At 38.1% G+C, this 18,636-nt stretch overlaps 2 protein-coding genes across 2 annotated transcripts; both read left to right on the forward strand.

The window, feature by feature from the left end:
* The first annotated feature begins 2,135 nt into the window (after positions 1–2,135).
* Positions 2,136–3,864, forward strand: LOC111322713 (melatonin receptor type 1A). Its single transcript, XM_022925874.2, has one exon. The coding sequence runs from the start codon at positions 2,401–2,403 to the stop codon at positions 3,481–3,483; it is 1,083 nt and encodes a 360-aa protein (XP_022781609.2). The 5' UTR covers positions 2,136–2,400; the 3' UTR covers positions 3,484–3,864.
* A 3,652-nt stretch (positions 3,865–7,516) lies between these two features.
* Positions 7,517–16,665, forward strand: LOC111323877 (QRFP-like peptide receptor). The gene is made up of 2 exons (XM_022927321.2): positions 7,517–7,834; positions 14,119–16,665. The coding sequence occupies exon 2, from the start codon at positions 14,211–14,213 to the stop codon at positions 15,231–15,233; it is 1,023 nt and encodes a 340-aa protein (XP_022783056.2). The 5' UTR covers positions 7,517–7,834; positions 14,119–14,210; the 3' UTR covers positions 15,234–16,665.
* Positions 16,666–18,636: the final 1,971 nt, after the last annotated feature.

Below are 18,636 nucleotides of genomic sequence, written 5' to 3' on the forward strand. Positions count from 1 at the left end.
AAATTTAGTTAATCCCTGTTTAAAGTCGTGTTGATTTACATTAGTCTGTGACTGGTCTAGTTAATCCGAACAACTTAAGACAAGAAAACAACATAAAAACAATCGTGTCTTTGCTTTTCTTCGCTTTGACTTCTGAAAAGCTCCTTTGCTAATAGTTTTCTTTCTTCGATTGGAGCACTGAGAATATTTTCATTAAATTTTTGAGAGACTAATAGAGATGTGCTCTTTTAATAAATTCGAAATCGGAAATCATTAAAAGTATTGTTATAGATATTCCTTAAAGTCGCAAGCTTTAGAAATAACATATTAGAATATTAGTCACATTTCTGTCGCATAGTCTTATCAACTGCTCTTCAGAAAAATTTTGATATACAAGACACTTCTTGCTGGACGATCAATCTTTCAGATATGTCGTAGTCAGATTGGCGATAAAAGCCTAGTTTGTCTCCGATTTCCACTGAATCGTTTATGGCCAGAAAAAGCCATGACGTTTCGGTTGGTGATTTCTTGTTTAATCAAATGTTAGTAATGTCACCATGAACGATATTCAGCCTTTTCTTTCACTGAAAATTTTCTTAAAAAACAGGATGCAACAAATCCCTTACAAATTAGAAGTTATGAATTTCGTGCAACCTCTTTACATAACGATAATGGCGATTTTAAAACCAGCCGGCTCCCAACTGCGTTCATATGTTCGTTGTGAGGTTCACAGAGGTGTAGACACAAACGAATAACAAAAGGAAAAAATGATTCTATAAAATTGCGTTTTATTTTCCTCGGAAAAATTTCATTTAATCTTTCCAATGAATCGTCGAAAGGTTTTATTCAATTATGCAGAGTTTTTCAAAACTATGTGAAAATTTTGCAAATGCAAAGGTACATATAGAGAACTTTATTAAAAACAAGAATTAGTGCAGTCCTTCAGATAGTACTGCATTTAGTGCATTGTTGAATATTAAAGATTAGCACAAACTATTGAATCACTTGTTAATTGCTACATCGAAAAAACAAAGGATTGCTCTTTCTGGTTTCACAAATCAGAGCGGCGAATCAAAGCACAGTTGCTTTCCAAATCTGGCCTTGTATACAGTAAAAACGGCAAGTGAAAAACCATACCACTGCACTTGCGGGTTAGAACTCATCCAATGTCGTGAAACTTTGGTGAGCAACATTGCTGGTGAGTGCAAAATGAAGAAAGCCGGAGCAACTGTCGGTTCAAAATTCAGGGAGTATTTACCATAACTGGTGGGGAGGTTTTAAGTCAGCAGTGGTAAAATAAAATAACAACTAAACAAGTTAAGTTGATTTAAAATATTTATAGCTTAGAGAATGATATTGCCAAGTAAAAAGTGGTAGTATATTGATCTCAGTTTCTGGTAAATGATTTAACGAAAAGTAGAGCATCGTTTTGTTATTGACTCTTGGGCCAGTTCATTTTAGATTTCAAATTTCTCATAGTCAGTCAAGTTTAAACAATTCCATTACGCTTCATATCTTTGTCGCTAAAAATCCAAGAGTTATTCCAGCAAAGTGTAGATTACAGTAACATATTGATTCGAGAAGAAACTAGCTACAGACATGTTATTCAGTGAAATATTTCGAAAAATTCAAAGATTAATGCTATCAATAATAAAATTGGAGCCAACATTTGAAATTAACGTTAACTTTTCCTCTAATTTTCAAAAGCACTTTATTATCACACTGTGAACTTGAATACAACGAGATTAATTTCCAGTTTGGGAGGAGATTTGGCTATTTCTTTGCTTTGTAGAACTCTCGAAGAAGAGCGAAATCTCCTGCATACTTTTAAAAAAATCTTTTAAAAAGTAAGATCTAAAGATATCTATTTCACTCAGGAAATTGGGGCAGTTAGCTAAAATATAACAACTTAATTATGGCCTAAGTTTAGTTGTCCCTTGCTAGCAACCCGATCCTAGTCTTTTGGCTCTTTTTTTGTCCGGAATTTTCCGCCATTTTCGATTCAGAATGTCGCACCTTCGTCAGGTAACACGTATATGGAGTCTTTTCATCGTGATGTGTGTATTTTCGTTCTGTCTTCAATTATAATCCCCGTAATCATTATTAAAAAATTCCTTCTTTCCATCTTTTCAATGTTGATAACGGAAAATTTGGACCCCCTAAATATAAGTCCACAGGGCAGAGAACAGGAGTGTTTCGATAAAACTTGAAGTGGTTTGCAATATCTTAAGCTTCTCTAGCGCTGAACGACTGGGCCTGTTGCAGTTGGCAACTTTGGACAGGTGCGAAGTGAACGCTGGCATTAATGCTTTCATATTTATTCCTACACAGGTTTTCGGAATACTCCACGTTAGCATCCGAGAACAGTTAAATTGAAGAAATCAGCTACTGAAAATACATCATCCACGCGCTGATATCCACATGAAAATTATGAACGTCTCCAACGAATCAACACCTTCATTTAGCCCTCAACCCCCACCTGGAATAACCACGTTCACACGGACAACATACTCTATTTTGTCTGTCGTCGCTATGATAGGAAACATCTTGGTTATTCTCGTCTTTGTCGGGAACAAGGATCTACTCAAAAAATCGTACAACATATTAATTCTGTCCTTAGCCATATCTGATATTCTCACCGCTCTGCTGCTTATCACAAACCCAGCTTTTGTCCTTGGTGACGCGTTTCCTTATCCAACTAATCACGTCATTGGCGACATCTTCTGCCGTGTACTGTGGAGTCGTGCGATTCTGTTCCAGCTGGTAGTCTTCTCCGCGTACATATGTTTGGCTTTGGCGACAGAGCGGTGGTATGCAGTGGTCAAGCCCTACAAGTACAACGAGGTCTTTAGCAAGAAGCGAACGCTCGTTTACATCTCTCTTGTGTGGCTCTGGTCATTTCTCCTCTGTGGCACATCTCTGTTCGAAGTTGCGTACGTTCCCACAGAGCCACTGAATCGCCGCTGCAAATGGGAATTGTTCTTGGGTGAACAGCCAGTACGCACTATTGGTGCAATCATTCAAGTCCTGTTCAAAATGGTGCTTCCAAGCCTGACTATGTTGTGCTTGTTTTTCCACATGGTTTACAAGGCAGGCAGGTCTTCGGTCGTCTCAGCTGAGAGCAAGGCTCAATTGCGCGGAAAAATGACGCGAATGGTCGGCGCCGCCTGCCTGATGCTCATTATTTGTTACGCGCCAAACCAGATCAACTACGCTCTGGCAATGGCGGGAAAAACGCGACTTGATAGCGAGCTGCACCATGGTCTGTCTATTTTGGTATTTGTCAACAGCTGTGTGAACCCATTCATTTATGGGTTTAGCAACAGGAATTACCGCAACGGCTACCTCAGAATCGTGTTCTCAGCCTGCTTTAAAATCAGTGGTAGAAGAATCAGTAACAGAGTAACAGATGGAAGCGACTGTGTTGTCATCACAGTAGAGTCTGTGGTGGAAAGTGCTCGGGAAAATTCAGCTCAAAGAGAAGAACACTCATCTAGAGAGTAAAGTCAAATAAATTCAAGTTATCAAATTGAGAATCAAATTCCTCGCATGCGTAGCGACCGGTATCGTTTTTCAAGCTTAGTTGTCTTCTATCAAAGTCTGAACGCGGGGTCTGCTCATGATTATTCCCAGTGGTAACTGGTTTGAACCAAAATTGTTAGGAAAGTGTTCTATAGGGACACTTAAAGCGCTTTAAATAAATGACCGGTTGTGGTTGAGACAGTTGATCCCAGTAGATCACGACCTTGATTACGTTACCGCCATGTTTTTCAAGCTTTACCGTTCCTACGTGAGAGCAAGCCGTTTCACGTTTGCCATATACGTAATTGCATGGCTTGGTTTAGTCTAATGAAGACTTAACCATAAAAACTTGCTTGAGGGAAATAAAATGAAAATTATCAAATATGTGTAGTCGTGATTTCTAAAGAAACATGTTTCCTTTGAACTTTTCTTGGACCAATGAAAGAGCGGGAATCAGTTTTCTGCCCCGCCATCCCTGCTTAAACCTATCTTATCATTCAAAACGTTTCTACATCCCGCCAGAGAAAATTTCTTCAGTTTGGTGGAACAAATTTCAAGCGATTATTTTCTTGCTGCACTGTATTGTAGTCACGGCGCCTCACCTTCGTTTGCCTTCACGCCTTTTGTACATTGTTTTCCGTTTTCAGTTGTTCCGTGTATATTTGTTATTTTTGGTTACGTCACATTTCATATTTTCGTGTTCATTTTTTATACATTGTTTCTATTGTTCGGTATTGCTTCTTATGCCGTAGTTTTCTTGTCGCCGTCGTAGTCGCCACATAATCTTGTAAGTTTCGCTATTTTGTCTGTTATTTTGCTTGTTTTATTTGTATTTCGTTTTGCTTTCCTGTTCTGTATATTTAGCTCGTTTATGTACATTTACCTATAGCGAATCGTTAGTAAAAGTGCGAATCTCTTTGGTTTGTGGATTTCGACTACATGTATCTCGGCTGTGATGAATACCGTTGCAAAAAGTTAAGTTGATAACTGAGGCATTATTTCCAATGATGTTTACTTTAAAGGAATGCAAAACGCAGTTATTTTCTGCAGCATTTGCGCGAGCTGAGCTCGCTGTACAGCTTCCAGGTTTTTATGTACATTATTTTGTTTAATTCTGAGTTATGTAAAAGATGTTATCGTTTGGCTGATTTGATGGCATTATTTACTTTATTCCGCGCCTGCTTCTATTGTTCCCACGCAGCAATATTATTCATTTTCGCCGACAGCTTTCTTTTTCAAATAATTTCGTATGTGAATTTTACGCATCAGCTCTTGTGTAATCCATGGGGAGGGTCTTTTTGAAATCTGCTTTGTTTTAAGTGGGGCGTGTTTATCAACAGCTTCCATGAACAAGATCTTCCATGCATCCCACATAGCAGTTGGACCTTACTCTAAGCCAATTAAATTGGTCCAATGTTAAATTCTTAAAACTGCAAGTGTCAATAGAGCAATGCGAATCAACACGTCCATAGTGTATTTTTATCGTCATAGACACAAGTGAATGATCGCTGAAGCTAAGATGTGAACGACACCAGAATTATAGTTTTTTTCGGGAGAATTAATATACAATAATCAATCAATGTTAGCGATATCAGTGTAATCCTGGTTGGTTCAGAAATCATTTGACTCCATCCCTAAACATCAAATATATTCATTAAATGCGACGATGTATGGTTGTTTGACCGATCATGGAACATGTCACAATTTAGGTCTCCGAGTAGAGTTCTGTATCGATTTTATCTACCAAGCTTTTAAATCAATTAAAAATTTCTTGTTGGGTACTTGGCGGTCCATACCATGTACTTATTAAAAAAGGCTTGGAATGCGGTCTGGTGATTTCGATAACAAGACATTCAAGTTAGTCATCACTGAAGTCCTCCCTGACATGGTAATTTATGTTGTTTCGTAAATAAATACTTATACCGCCACCGCATCTTCCAGTCACGCTACGATCGCTTCTGACGACGTCAAGTCCCGGTAGGTATATTTCTGAATCATCGATAGAACTATCAAGCTTGGTCTCGTTGATCGCTTAGACAGTGGAACCTTGATTTTACTGACGAGGTGCCGAGGGACTAGGGAAATTGTTTCGTTATATCGAAAGCGTCGATTTAACGAATTTGCGGAAAAACAACCAAAATGTCTGTTAAATCGAGGTATGGTTAATAATTGTTGTTATTGTTTTTGTGTTTCAAATGTTTTGAAATTGTGCCGACAAACACAAAAATTGTGATGTCACAATTGTTTTTACATACCCTCATCTGAACTCGCCAGTAGACTAATGAAACCGTACCTACAATTCTAAGCAGTGTCCATGCGAAAGGATAAATTTTTGCTTAGAAGTATAGCGACCTGGACGGCGAAGAAGTCCACAAAATTTTATGTTCCTCTTGAGAAAGACAAGGATGACTGATCAAAATATATAGAAATGAGCTTGAAGGCGCCTTTGATATGGTTTTTAACTCCCTTTTCTTCTAGTCTTCCTCCTGTCTCACCAGTTATAACTTGTTTTGCAAGGTGCAAGCATGGTGAGTTATGTAGTGAAGGTAAAAGAAACGAGATCAGTGGTTTTAATTAAGCGTTTATTACTTGAAACTTTTACAGCCTTTTCACTGAATGGAAAAGGTGTCATAATCATCCACGCAAGCCCTTAAAAGAAACGTCTGGTTGTAGGTTAATCATTTTCAGGATGACTTTTGACAGAAAAATAACCAATATCCTTGTTTCGTTTGAAGGTAACAATTGGTAGTTTTAAAACAAACTATAGCATAATGAGATGTAATTTGCACGACGAAAATTGGTTTCAGGACTTCCCTGGCGAAAATGAAACTTGCAATGACTAAGTTCGAGAAACCACAAGCAAAAGCTATGAGGAGGTCTGGAAAGTTGGCTTTTCAATTGCCTCACTCATGGGACTCCATGGACTGAATTGTTTCCCAGCATTGGTAATTTCCATGTTTGAAATGAAGTTTACTGTGCGTAGGTTGAAAATTAGGCGTTTAAATAGACGTTGCTAAAGTATTGCAGAAAATTTTCTCTTGATGAATTTGATCCAGCTTAACAGTTCCATGTATATGAGAACGATCCTTCGCAGTAAAGCACTATTTGAGCAATAGTGAAAATCAGAGTCCCGTACAGGCCTGAAATTTTTTTCAGGTCTGATTTTCACTATTGCTCAAATAGTGCTTTACTGCGAAGGATCGTTCTCATATACGTCTCATAACCGCAGTTCACACATATGTTTCATATGTTTGTTGTTGTTTGATTTATCATCTACGGGTTTATATCGAATTAATTTGATGGCCTGCTCCCAGTTGGCTTGTTAGCTCAATTGGTAGAGCGCTGCACTAGTATCGCAGAGGTCAGTGGTTCGAGTCCCGTACAGGCCTGAAATTTTTTTCAGGTCTGATTTTCACTATTGCTCAAATAGTGCTTTACTGCGAAGGATCGTTCTCATATACGTCTCATAACCGCAGTTCACACATATGTTTCATATGTTTGTTGTTGTTTAACAGTTCCATTCACCCATGTTTTGAACGCTTCAGCCGCACATTGTAGCCTGCGGTAATGACATATGGCAATCTGCGGTCTTTCCTTGCGCTTAGGTGGCACGGAAAGCCGTAAAAATCTTGAACAAAAGCTCATCTTTCAAACCGGCAGTCTAAATCCAACAGGGATCAACGAAGGCTTTTCATTCCACTAATTTATTCATGTTTTTCTCGTTGCCATGCTCCCACCAATAACGTAGCTCCATTTTCTGCCTTTAAAAGCACACACAACCCACAATTCCTCTATTCGCTCCGACGAAGGGCTAACGCTCGAAACGTCAGCTTTTGTAATCATTACGGTGGTCAATTTACCATTTCAACTTTGTTGATATATCCAAATTATGCGTTAATGATAGGCGCTGCAAACACACTTTCATTTCGCTATTAGTTGACACGCTTCGTACAAAAGAAGACAAATAAAATGATATGATTGGCTATGAGAGACCTTTGATCGTTTGCCTGAGAATTTTTTTCATAAAGACACATGCTGATCTACAGGACTAATAATACTACGGAAACCCAATACCACGGCTTATATGCAATACCACAACGTATATAATCAGCGGCTCATAATGAACCTTCAAACATGCATACTGATCTTTTTACCGTAGAAGCCAAGAGAGGAAAAGGAATGAAGAATTCGCTCTAACGAAGGGCTAACGCTCGGAACGTCATGCTTTGAAACTCTTTGCGGTGGCCAATTTACATCTCATCAACTCAGTTGATAAAAACAAAATTACCTTGAAGAATTTTTTGGCTTTGGGAAGAGCTGCTTCGGGATTAAGGTCAGATTTGAATGTATTTTAGATGCTTGAACTACCCCTTTAGGGAGCAAAATTTGAATTCAATATGAAAAAAATATGTCAAGTTCACGCTCTTTCTTTCTTAAATAATAAAGAGCAAAAGCACATTTTACGCGGAAATGAGCCAGGGCAATCTTGCGAAGAAAAGTCTTGAAATCTTTATAAAATGTTGTTGTGGAAAGAGACCGCTGCTTCGGGGTAAGGCGAGATTTGTATTTATTTTTGATGCTTGAACCACACCTTCAAGGAGCAAAATCTAAATTTAATATGAAAAAATATGTCAAGTTTATGCTTCTTCTCTCCTAAATATTAAGGGCAAAGGCACACTTCACTCGGAAATGAGGGCGATCTCGCGCGGAGACAAAGCCTTGAAATCTTTTTAAAATATTGTACAAATGTTTTACTCCCATTCGTTAACTGAATTTACGTTATGATCAAAGTGTTAGCGGTGATCATCATTATGGGATCTAAATTGATGATTAATTCTGACAAGGTCTTGTCCTGTCACATTGGCAGACATAAGGAGTTGAAAAAAGATTATTATTTGATCTTACGCTTTGTTCAATTATGGCGAGAGTTATGTCATACTAAATGTAAACATCGTTTGTTAAAAAAAAAAAAAAATAGAAGGCCTCTTCTAAACTATCATGTTGGGATCTAAATTGATGATTAATTCTGACAAGGTCTTGTCCTGTCACATTGGCCGACATAAGGAGTTAAAAGAAAATTATTATTTGATCTTAATATCCGCTTCGTTGAATTATGGTGACAAAAAAAAAAAATAGAAGGCCTCTTCTAAACAGGCATCTAATTGTAATGAAATCTCTAACTATCATGTTTTCCCCTGAAATCAAATATTTTCTCCAATTTCCCATGATATACTTTCGAAATTAATTCTTCTCTTTGCGTTCTCAAACTGCTGATTTTTGCCTTTTATGATTTGCGTTCAAGCAAAAACTGCTATTTAATTGGAATAGAAAATTAACACACATCAAACATTAAGCAAATGAATAAAGGCTGAAAGTTTTTAAGCGCCCTTGTTGAATCCTTCAAAACTAGAGGATATATTACATGGCCGCGCGGGGATACGAATTGCAATCTTCGAGAGTTGTAAGTATCTCTCACGAGTGAACGAAGCGAACGAGTTATAGATACTTTCAGCTAATGATCAGAAATAACTGGTTTAGATCATACCTTGAAAACCGTCGTCAATCAATAATTATTAGAGATCAAGTGTCCACTCCTCGCACTCTTTGTGATTGCGTCCCACAAGGTTCCATACTTGAATCCCTACTTTTCACCCTGTATATTGCCCCTCTGCAAGATGTCATTGCTCGCTACAATCTCGACTTTTTGTTTTACGCCGACGACACTCAATTGTATATAACTATCGATCCCACAAATCAGGCCCCGTCTATGACTGCCCTCCAAACCTGTATTGAGGACGTAATGCGATGGAATACCCAAAATATGCTAAGAAGTAATGCTGAAAAGACTGAAGTTACTTTATTTACCTCCCGATTTACCAAGACACCTAACATTGAGAAGCTTTTTTTTTTGACAGTACCGTCATTGAACTAACTGAGAAAGTCCGTGATCTTGGTGTTATTTTCGATAAAAATCTAACACTAACATACCATATTGATGAGACATGCAGGAAGGCAACTAATGCCATCAGATTCATAGGGCGCATTCGTAAATACCTCACTAATGAAAACCTTAAACTATTAGTCAATCCTCTCGTTATATCACGACCGGAATACTGTAACAGTATCCTCTATACTTCAGAGAGTTCAAAACACTGCAGCACGTCTTATTACTGTATCTAAACAACATGATCACATCAAACCTGCTCTTTAAAAACTAAACTGGCTGCCAGTTGAATCACGAATAATGTTTAAAGTTATTCTTATTACTTTTAAGATTCTTCATGGACTTTCTCCGGTCTATTTTCATCCACCACGTACTCTACGTTCATCTTCCAAATCACTTCTTAATGTCCTCACCCACTATGAATACCCTGACATACGGTGAACGTGCGTTCTCCTTCTGTGCACCTACATTATGGAATATTCTTCCTGATTATCTTGAATCTTCAGCTTCTCTTTCGTCTTTTAGATCTGCCCTTAAAAATTCCTATTCCGGAAATTTTATTTTTAGTATTGTGAAACACTACATAGGTTTTTATCCCATTTAACTTTATTTTTTCTTAGTAAAGGTACGACCGACTGTTAGTATCATTGTTGTATTTTATGTGCTATGTAAGCGCATTAAGATTCTTAAATGCGCTCATAAAAACCTTAATACTATTATTATTATTATTATATTTATAAACTATGTATTTTTTGAAAATATATTTACTGAAAAGTAAATTCCCTAGTCATAGTGCATGAATTATTTCCCTGTAAACAGAACGCTAGGTCTAAGTTATGCTATTGCCTTCATATTCCACGTCACCACCGACATGAAGTGATTTTTCTAGAATACTGTCTAACTGTAGTCAAATATTTATGATTTAGTCTGCTTTCCCACTGCCAAGAAAATTAAATGAAGTAACTTAATTTGAATTTATCAGGAGGAAACTTACTCCTGACAGTTTCTGAATTGATAGAACGTTTAGCTATTCAATTAATCTAGCATTATAGTATATTGTGTGTTTTCAATTTGGTATTTAGGGGGTCATTAAGGGTGACTATATAGTCTTTGGCTGTAACTTTGCCCCCATTCAAATGAAGTATACTACACCTGTGGCCGAGTTGATGTTTTGTAACAGTATTCATAAATGAATGATGCATTTGTACCGGATCCATCTGATTTTCCGGCGATCAAAACAGAAAATTTTTTTTCCAGTTGCTGCGTTTATTTGTTCGGTTGAGGATTGGTGACTAATTAAACTTTAATTGACGAGAACTGATGATAAATAAGAACGACAATCAAGAAAAAGAAATCTACCCTTTGTAGTAAATACGATCTGCGTTGTGGCATTAGAGGCTTTCAGTAATTAGAATTAAAATTTATGTGTCATTAGCTCTTTAAAACAACTTTTTTTCGTTATTCAGGCCAAAAGGAAATTTCAGCAATTCCGTTTTCAGTTCTCACTGATAAGGTGCATGGTTACCTATCTGGTTATTTGGTTGTTAGTACTTTCCCCTGTATCCAGGCGTTGTTCATATTTGATTGTTTGTTTCGCTGATGCACGTGCCAAATGTTCACTGATTGGTTGATTTCACTGACGAATAATGGTTCGCTTTTCTCTTATTGAAACCACGTTTCAGTTCGGCCAAATAGTTTCATTGTATATCAAACCCGCTACAAGTACTTGACAAAGTAAAAAATCATGAAGAAAAAATCAATTGTATCTCAACGACAAAAGCAGACAGCATTTGGTTGGAGACGAGTCGCGTATTTTTTTAGTAAAAAAGAAAGATTGCAAGTTTTCAAACACCAGAAAAGCAGGAATTTAAAAGTCGAGATTGAGGGCAATGGAAAATCGCTATGTTCGGTTAAAAAGAACCGTTTCTATCTGGCTTTTTAAAACAGTGTTTATTAGTCTCTTTTTGAAACTTTTTGTGTCCTTAGAGTTTCTGAGCGTTTTCTCTAAATTATTCCAGTCTTTGATGGATCTATCCACATCATTTTCTGGCCCAATTCGTCTTTTACCCGATATCATGGTGGTTCAATTTCGGATCCGAGTTACTTTAAGGCTTTTCGTGGGGTAAATTTACAGCAAGTGATTGAATATGTGTTTTTTTTCTTCTCTATTTAATCCGACCAGGGAACGCTTTTGATGTTAGAGTCAAAAACTGTACTCAACCATCAATTCAAGGTCTTTTGGTCACGAATCAACCAAAGGGTATCATAGCTAGAGTAGGGGAGACCACTGGCATATAATAGGTTAAATCATAGTGGTAGTTACGATTGTCTCTAAGTGTGTAGACCTCTACATATAGAACGTCTCTTGATTGGGTGTTGTAAAACCTAAGCCACAGTAAACACAACGCCTTATTTAAAGAATGGAAAAGACCAATAAGAACTCAAAGGGAAAAAAAATCTGCTTAAAGCGCAGGAAAACGCGGGAGACCAAGTCGTCTGTGATTTGTTTTAGTTTTGCATCTGATTGGTTGAAAGAGTGGCACGAGTTTTGTGGACCAATCACAGGGCGAAGTAAATCAAAACCAATGCAATCCTGCATTACTTTCGACTCTCAATAGAAAATCGCTCTGAAGTAAAGATGATTTAGCACCAGAAAATTTGAATTCGGTTCGAAATGATTTAAGATTTTTTGTCCCCCCTGTCAAATAAGCAGCGATGGAGAGATTTTGTACTTGCGTATCCTTTAAATACAAAAATGGAAAGTAGTGACTTTCAAGTCGTTATTCGTTTATGTCCTATCGGGGATCATATTCTACATCAGGTTATTAGTTCAATTCAACACAGTAATATCGCAGAAAATAAACTGATACTGAAGAAGAATATTGATAAAAATTCCTGCTTTTGCAGATTTGAGCCATTACGGTAATCCGTAATATAATTTTCGTATATAATTTTCAAGACCCCATTTAAAAAATATATTTAAAATTCATCTGGTTAGTCGCTTTGTGAAACTATATTAAAACCCTAAATCGTATAAAAAATTCTAAGAAACGTTAACTCTTCTTACAGACTACAAATAGTTCGCACTAGATTGGACAGAATCTCTGACTTGGAGGACGGAATTCTTCTAGGCCTCTGCAAATAACGACAGTGACACTTGAATAGTGATTGAAATGTGTCTTTCCACTCTGGTAAAAAATTTTGAAGAGCTTTATGATTTCGTGTTGAAGATCGGTTGTTGAAAGCAACAATCATCGTGCAAGCTTTCCTTAATCGTCGCGAATTCAAAAGTGCAACGACTAACACTTTTCAAAAATTGGTGCTAAAGCTTCTATGAATTATGTTGAGATTTTCATGACGTATTCAGAATTAACAAATTTCCATTAAGATCATTATCAAGAATATCAAAATTGCAGCGTGAAGATTTTATGTCGATAGATTTTCGAAGTACTCTTGTACTCAGCGAAGAAAAACAATGTAGGCATTTACAGAAATGTAAAAGATATGAAATCCATTAAGAACTAACAAACTACTCAGAAATTGCTTCTGAACACAGATTTATTTTTCTTTTTTCGCCAACATCAATGTCACTTAGTATTTTAAATTGCCAACGCAAATCAGCGGCTTTAGATCTGTTCTGGTCAGCAATAAAAGTCGTGTGAAAAATAGCGACAAAATAGCAATTGATAGACTTCTGCTATCGGGATATCATGCCAAAACCCAGAGTTAATTGAAGAAATTTTCAAACAGCATTTCCAGTGAGTATAAACGAGTTGTCTATAGGGAAAGAAAGGCAGTTTCAGCTTACCTCGTTGGTTTAACTTACCAATTTTTGATGGCTCCAGATGGGGTTCATCCGGCTCCCTTTCCGAGCGTGCCTCTTTCGAGTATAACATTGCTTACAGGTCCTTTATTTGTATTTTCTGATCCTGGCCTGCGTCGTCCCGCTTCGTCACGGAGGTCAGTGTAATCGAGCGTTCTTTACCCTCTGTCACTCGTTGACCAGTTCTCGAACGATTTGTATTTAAGGGCAATTAAAAGTTCGATGGGAACCGAGCCAAAAGATGTCCTGGTGAGGATAGAAACATAATCATTCGAGAATAAACGAAACATGTTGCTTGAATGCAAGCAGACGATAAGTAATACTTTCTTGCTTCATCGAGATCCCGAAGCAGTTTGGAATTAATTGCATGTAGAAGAGATATTTAAATTAATGTTAGTATGGATATATACACCTAACGAAGCTTAGCTTGAAGTATCCAAGCGGAACATTTGAATAGGCCACTGAACGCACCCCGCAAGCGAGCACGATCTTATGTTTTTCCTTGTACCGCTTTTGGGGACTTAAAAAAGGAAATTATTTTCGAACACGATTGTTCCAAGGCATTTTTCCTTCCTTGTGAGTAACAGGTTAAACCTAGATCTGTGTGGATGTTGGTCGTAGCTTGTCTCATGGCACAATGTACACCCACAACCAAAGGCCCTTTGCTTTGGCGCATCCCCTGACTTTTTAGATTCATCTTACCACAGGGCCTGAATTCCTTTTTGCGTCCACCCCTAGCATCCCAAATTATCTCTGAAAACTACCCCTGTTGCAACAGACCAGCAAATGCCAACGACTTATGTTGTAATTGATCGAATTAAGACCTTCTTATGTTCCTTTTTATCCTCAGATTATCCAAACACTTTGAACTTGAAGTACGACTGGATTGAACTTGCCAAAACTAAAATAGAGGAGTGGGGTACCCTCATTCAGAAGTCAAACATGAGTACCTCTAACTCATCAACGGCATCATCAAGCCAGCCTTTCCCTGGAATAACCAACTTCACACGTATAACATACTCCATTCTCTCTATCGTCGCTATGATAGGAAACACTCTGGTTATTTTCGTCTTTGTCGAGAACAAGGAACTGCTCAGAAAATCGTACAACATATTGATTCTGTCCCTGGCCATATCCGACGTTATGACCGCCTTACTTCTCATCTCTAACCCAGCTTTTGTCCTTGGTAACGCGTTTCCTTATCCAACCAATCACGTCATTGGCGACATCTTCTGTCGATTTATATGGAGTCGTGTGATTCTATTCCAGTTGGTGGTTTTCTCCGCGTACATCTGTATGGCTTTGGCGACAGAGCGCTGGTATGCAGTAGTCAGGCCTTTGAGATACAACGAGGCTTTCAGTAAGAAGCGGACCCTCGTTTACATCTTCCTGGTGTGGCTATGGTCGCTTCTCCTGCTAAGTACAACCCCATTCGAAATCGCTTACGTTCCTTCGAATCCACCCAACCGCCGATGCAAATGGGAGTTTCTCTGGGGCCAAAACACAGCCCGTGTTGTTGTTGGAATAATCCAAATCCTGTTTAAAATGGTGCTTCCAAGTATGTCCATGTCGTGCCTGTTTATTCACATGGTTTACAAGGCAAGCAGGTCCAAAGTCGCCTCAGCTGAGAGCAAGGCCAAATTACGCGGGAAAATAACGCGCATGGTAGGCGCCGCCTGCTTCATGCTAATCATTTGTTTCGCGCCAAGTCAAACCAACTACGCTTTGGCAATAATTGGAAAAGTACGAATGGATACCAAATTACATCATTTCCTTTCGCTTCTGGTATTTGTCAGCAGCTGTGTGAATCCGTTCATTTATGGGATAAGCAACAAGAATTATCGCAGAGGCTACCTCAAAATCCTGTTCTCAGTGTGTCCCAAAGCGATTGCCAAGAAAAGGTTTCAAAACGGCATAGAAGATGAAAGAGGCGCTTCACGACAAACTTTCGAGTCCAGACTTTAAAGCTTCAGAAAGAAATATAACTCTATTGAGGAAAGACTAAAACAATGAAGAGTAAGCTGTAAGAGAATAATGTTAAGGAAATTCCAGCTATATATCGAAGACCGAAAAAAGAAGTCATGCCTTAACAAATTTGACTGTTTTTTTTTCTGACTATCTACTGAATGCCTATGCTGCCGGCGGAAAATTTGACTGCGATCGAGTTAGTTTTAGGTTACATCAAGGTTTCTTAGAAGCACGTAAACATCTATAAAAACTGATTTTTTTATTCATGTCATTTTCGTACTTTTAAATAATTTAGTATTAGTCAGTCAGTCAGTCAGTATGTCAGTCAACAAGTCATTAGTTGGCCAGTTAGTTAGTCGGCTAGGATTGAGGCTAAGCTACGTGGGAAATGACGTGGATTTTCAATGCAGCTCTCTCTTTGGTCACTGGGTGCTTCGCGTCAAATCAGATCGACCAAGAGATTCGCCATAAGCAGCTTACGGTCTTTGGGATCAACTTAGTATCGGCCAGGCTGGGAAACACGACTGAAAAGCGAGCTGCACCATAGATTCTCTACTTCTGAGTTTGCTCACAGCTTCTGTCAAACTTGTTTATGGGCTGAGAAACAGGATGCGCAGAAACAGTTTGCTTCGAACCCTGATTTAAACCTACTGCAAAGTCAGTGGAATTATTTGAATTAAAATGATCGAAAATAGTTGAAAAATTCCTCCAAAGTCTATCATTGTTTATCACAGGCTATAGTATGCATGGACAGTTTGAAAAGGTTACACCTACCAATGTACAAGAATTAACTTGAATAAGGGTGCACTTCGTAATTTACGGGCAACTTTTGGGTGAAAATTTAAGTGTTTCGGTCGTTTGACCAGCAGAAATAGGTGCAGTTTAGAAATCTGCCAAAACATTACGAATAACTATAATAAAATAATCCACGAGCAGTTCCTGGGGTTGTGTATTCTCAAAGAAACCACGTAACGCTTCTTTGTGTGTCTATGGTGCAGATTCCTTAAAACACTTTTTCCAAAGTATTGGAAAAAGTTCTTGTCCCCTTTTAATCATTCATTTGAATACAATTATCGTGGCAGACTGATTTCGTGAGAATGTGAAATACAGGAATCAAGTATTTGGCGTATTTATACATTTGTCACTGTCCAATCAGGAGCGAAAAAAAATTGTTGAGTTTATGATAAATACGAAAGCAATGAATTTTTTAAGGATTGCTAAATATGGTAATGAAAGTTAAAGCTGAACAGTTCGACGACAAGTGTGGGATATCTTATGTAATTTAATGGGTACAACTTAATGTGATGGTCAAGTTCTTCCGCATTGTCATCTGTTTGAGTTGTTTTTCTTCTTCAATAAAGTTGTTGTAAATAGATAAGTAAAAGAACAGATAAATGACTGTTTAAATAAATAAGAAATATGACGATCATGCTATGACAAATTTCTGTTTACAAAGTTAGTTCAGCTTCCACATACCCTATCTGACCACTATCCCTCCAATTGTTGCCGAAACTGTCGAGAAACCGCCTTAATTTTCCAAAGACCTCTCCCTTTCCATTCTTACTCTTCCCCTACCTTCCCTAATCAAAACTACTTTCTCTCTTCTACCGTAAAAGCCCTGCAAATCGATCTCGAAGCTACGAAATGGGACGCTCTCCGCTACTTTAAAAACGTTGTTCCATATAAGGAATATTCATCCCAGGCCATTTGAGACGCTGTTGTTGAATGCATACTAAACATGTGACTTGAGTTAACAGAAAAAAGATATTTGCCGGTCTTAAAAAACAAACCTGGACGTCATGTACAAATTCTACGTTTTACAGAGGTATGAACCTGGTCAGGGCGTTATGTTTAGGCAAACCTGGGTTTTGCAAGGTTCCCGAAGTTTTCAGTAAATTCTAAAACGAAATTTCCAACAAACCTGGGTCGTGTCCTAGTTTATATCAAACTTTTGTAAACATTTTAAAAGTCCTTTGTTAAGAGTTAAAGAGACGATTTTTTGTTTACAATTGAAGTAATTAACATACCTAAATATGAAAGAGGATCATTTATACGTTCAATCGTCTCTCTTCAAATATTAATGATCGTCAGCTGCAGATGATCATTAAGTTTTCTGGGCCGATATAAATTTTTATTGAGTATACTAGTCGTTTGCGTCGATCGGAAACGTTTGTGTTGGAACTGGAAAATTTTACATTGGTAATAACGAATGTGGCTGTAGAACATTCAACTGCCCTGTAAAGACAGATGAAAGATGAACGTACCTATCGCTATAGGATTAACGGTTGTTTCAATCTTTCTCCTTGCTGCTTCGTGTTTGTACTGTTTTAAAATATGGCGTGTGGCGCCGCTTCACACCTTACAAAACGAAGAGGAACTCTAAAGGAACAAATTCAATGAAATATCAAAACAAGTCTTGCAGACGTCTTCAAACGTACGGATGGCGATGGCTATATGTATTTCAATGAAACATATTAAACGACGGACTGAGTTTTTCGTGTACTTAGAAAGACCAGCCAAGGTACGATGATTGGAACTTAGCAACCTTGTGTTTTATATGGTATTCAAGCAAGATTGTTCTTTTATTTTCAATGCTGCTCAAAAATCCATGAAAGCAACGTTGAAACCATGGCTACATCATCTCACATGTTCCCCGTAGAACTCGCATCATTAGGGACCTTAAGCAACCACGAGGGCGACGGCAACGAGGACGTGGAAAAACGAGAGATCTAATTGGCAGAAAAATAGTTCAGCACGTGCGTTTTGAAAGTTTGTACATTTCTTAGCCGTCCTATACAAAAGAACAACGTAAAATCGCCAAAATTTGTGTCGTCTGCGAACCGAAACCGCGACGGCAAATTATTTTAATTTTCATTTGGAACTCAACGCTACTTTTATACGTCATGCTGAAGTTGAGCTGTGGCGCCATATGAGACAGTAAGCTCCTGCAGCCATGTTTGAAATTCTAACTAAGAGTAGAGATTCATTTTTTAATCGGAGTCTTCCTTAGCGTTGCCCGTCCTGACTGCTTAAGGTCCCTAATAGGGACTTTAAGCAGTCAGGACGGCAACGCCACGGAAGATGTCGATTAAAAAACGAGTTTCTACTTTTAGTTAGAATTTCGAAAATGGCTGCATGTGTTTACCGTCTCATAGGGCGCCAGACCTCAAACTCAACATAACGCGTAAAAGTAGCGTTGAGTTCCAAATGTAAATTAAAATAATTTGCCGCCGCGGCTTCGCTTCGGAGACGACGTAAATTTTGGTGATTTCACGTTGTTGTTTTGTAAAGGACGGCTAAGAAATGTACAAAGTTTTAAAACGCACGTGCTGGGCTATTGTTCTGCCAATTAGATCTATTGTTTTTCTACGTTCTCGTTGCCGTCGCCGTCGCCGTCGTG

Source organism: Stylophora pistillata, chromosome 8 (genome assembly GCF_964205215.1).
Source record: "Stylophora pistillata chromosome 8, jaStyPist1.2, whole genome shotgun sequence".
Classification (NCBI taxonomy): domain Eukaryota; kingdom Metazoa; phylum Cnidaria; class Anthozoa; order Scleractinia; family Pocilloporidae; genus Stylophora; species Stylophora pistillata.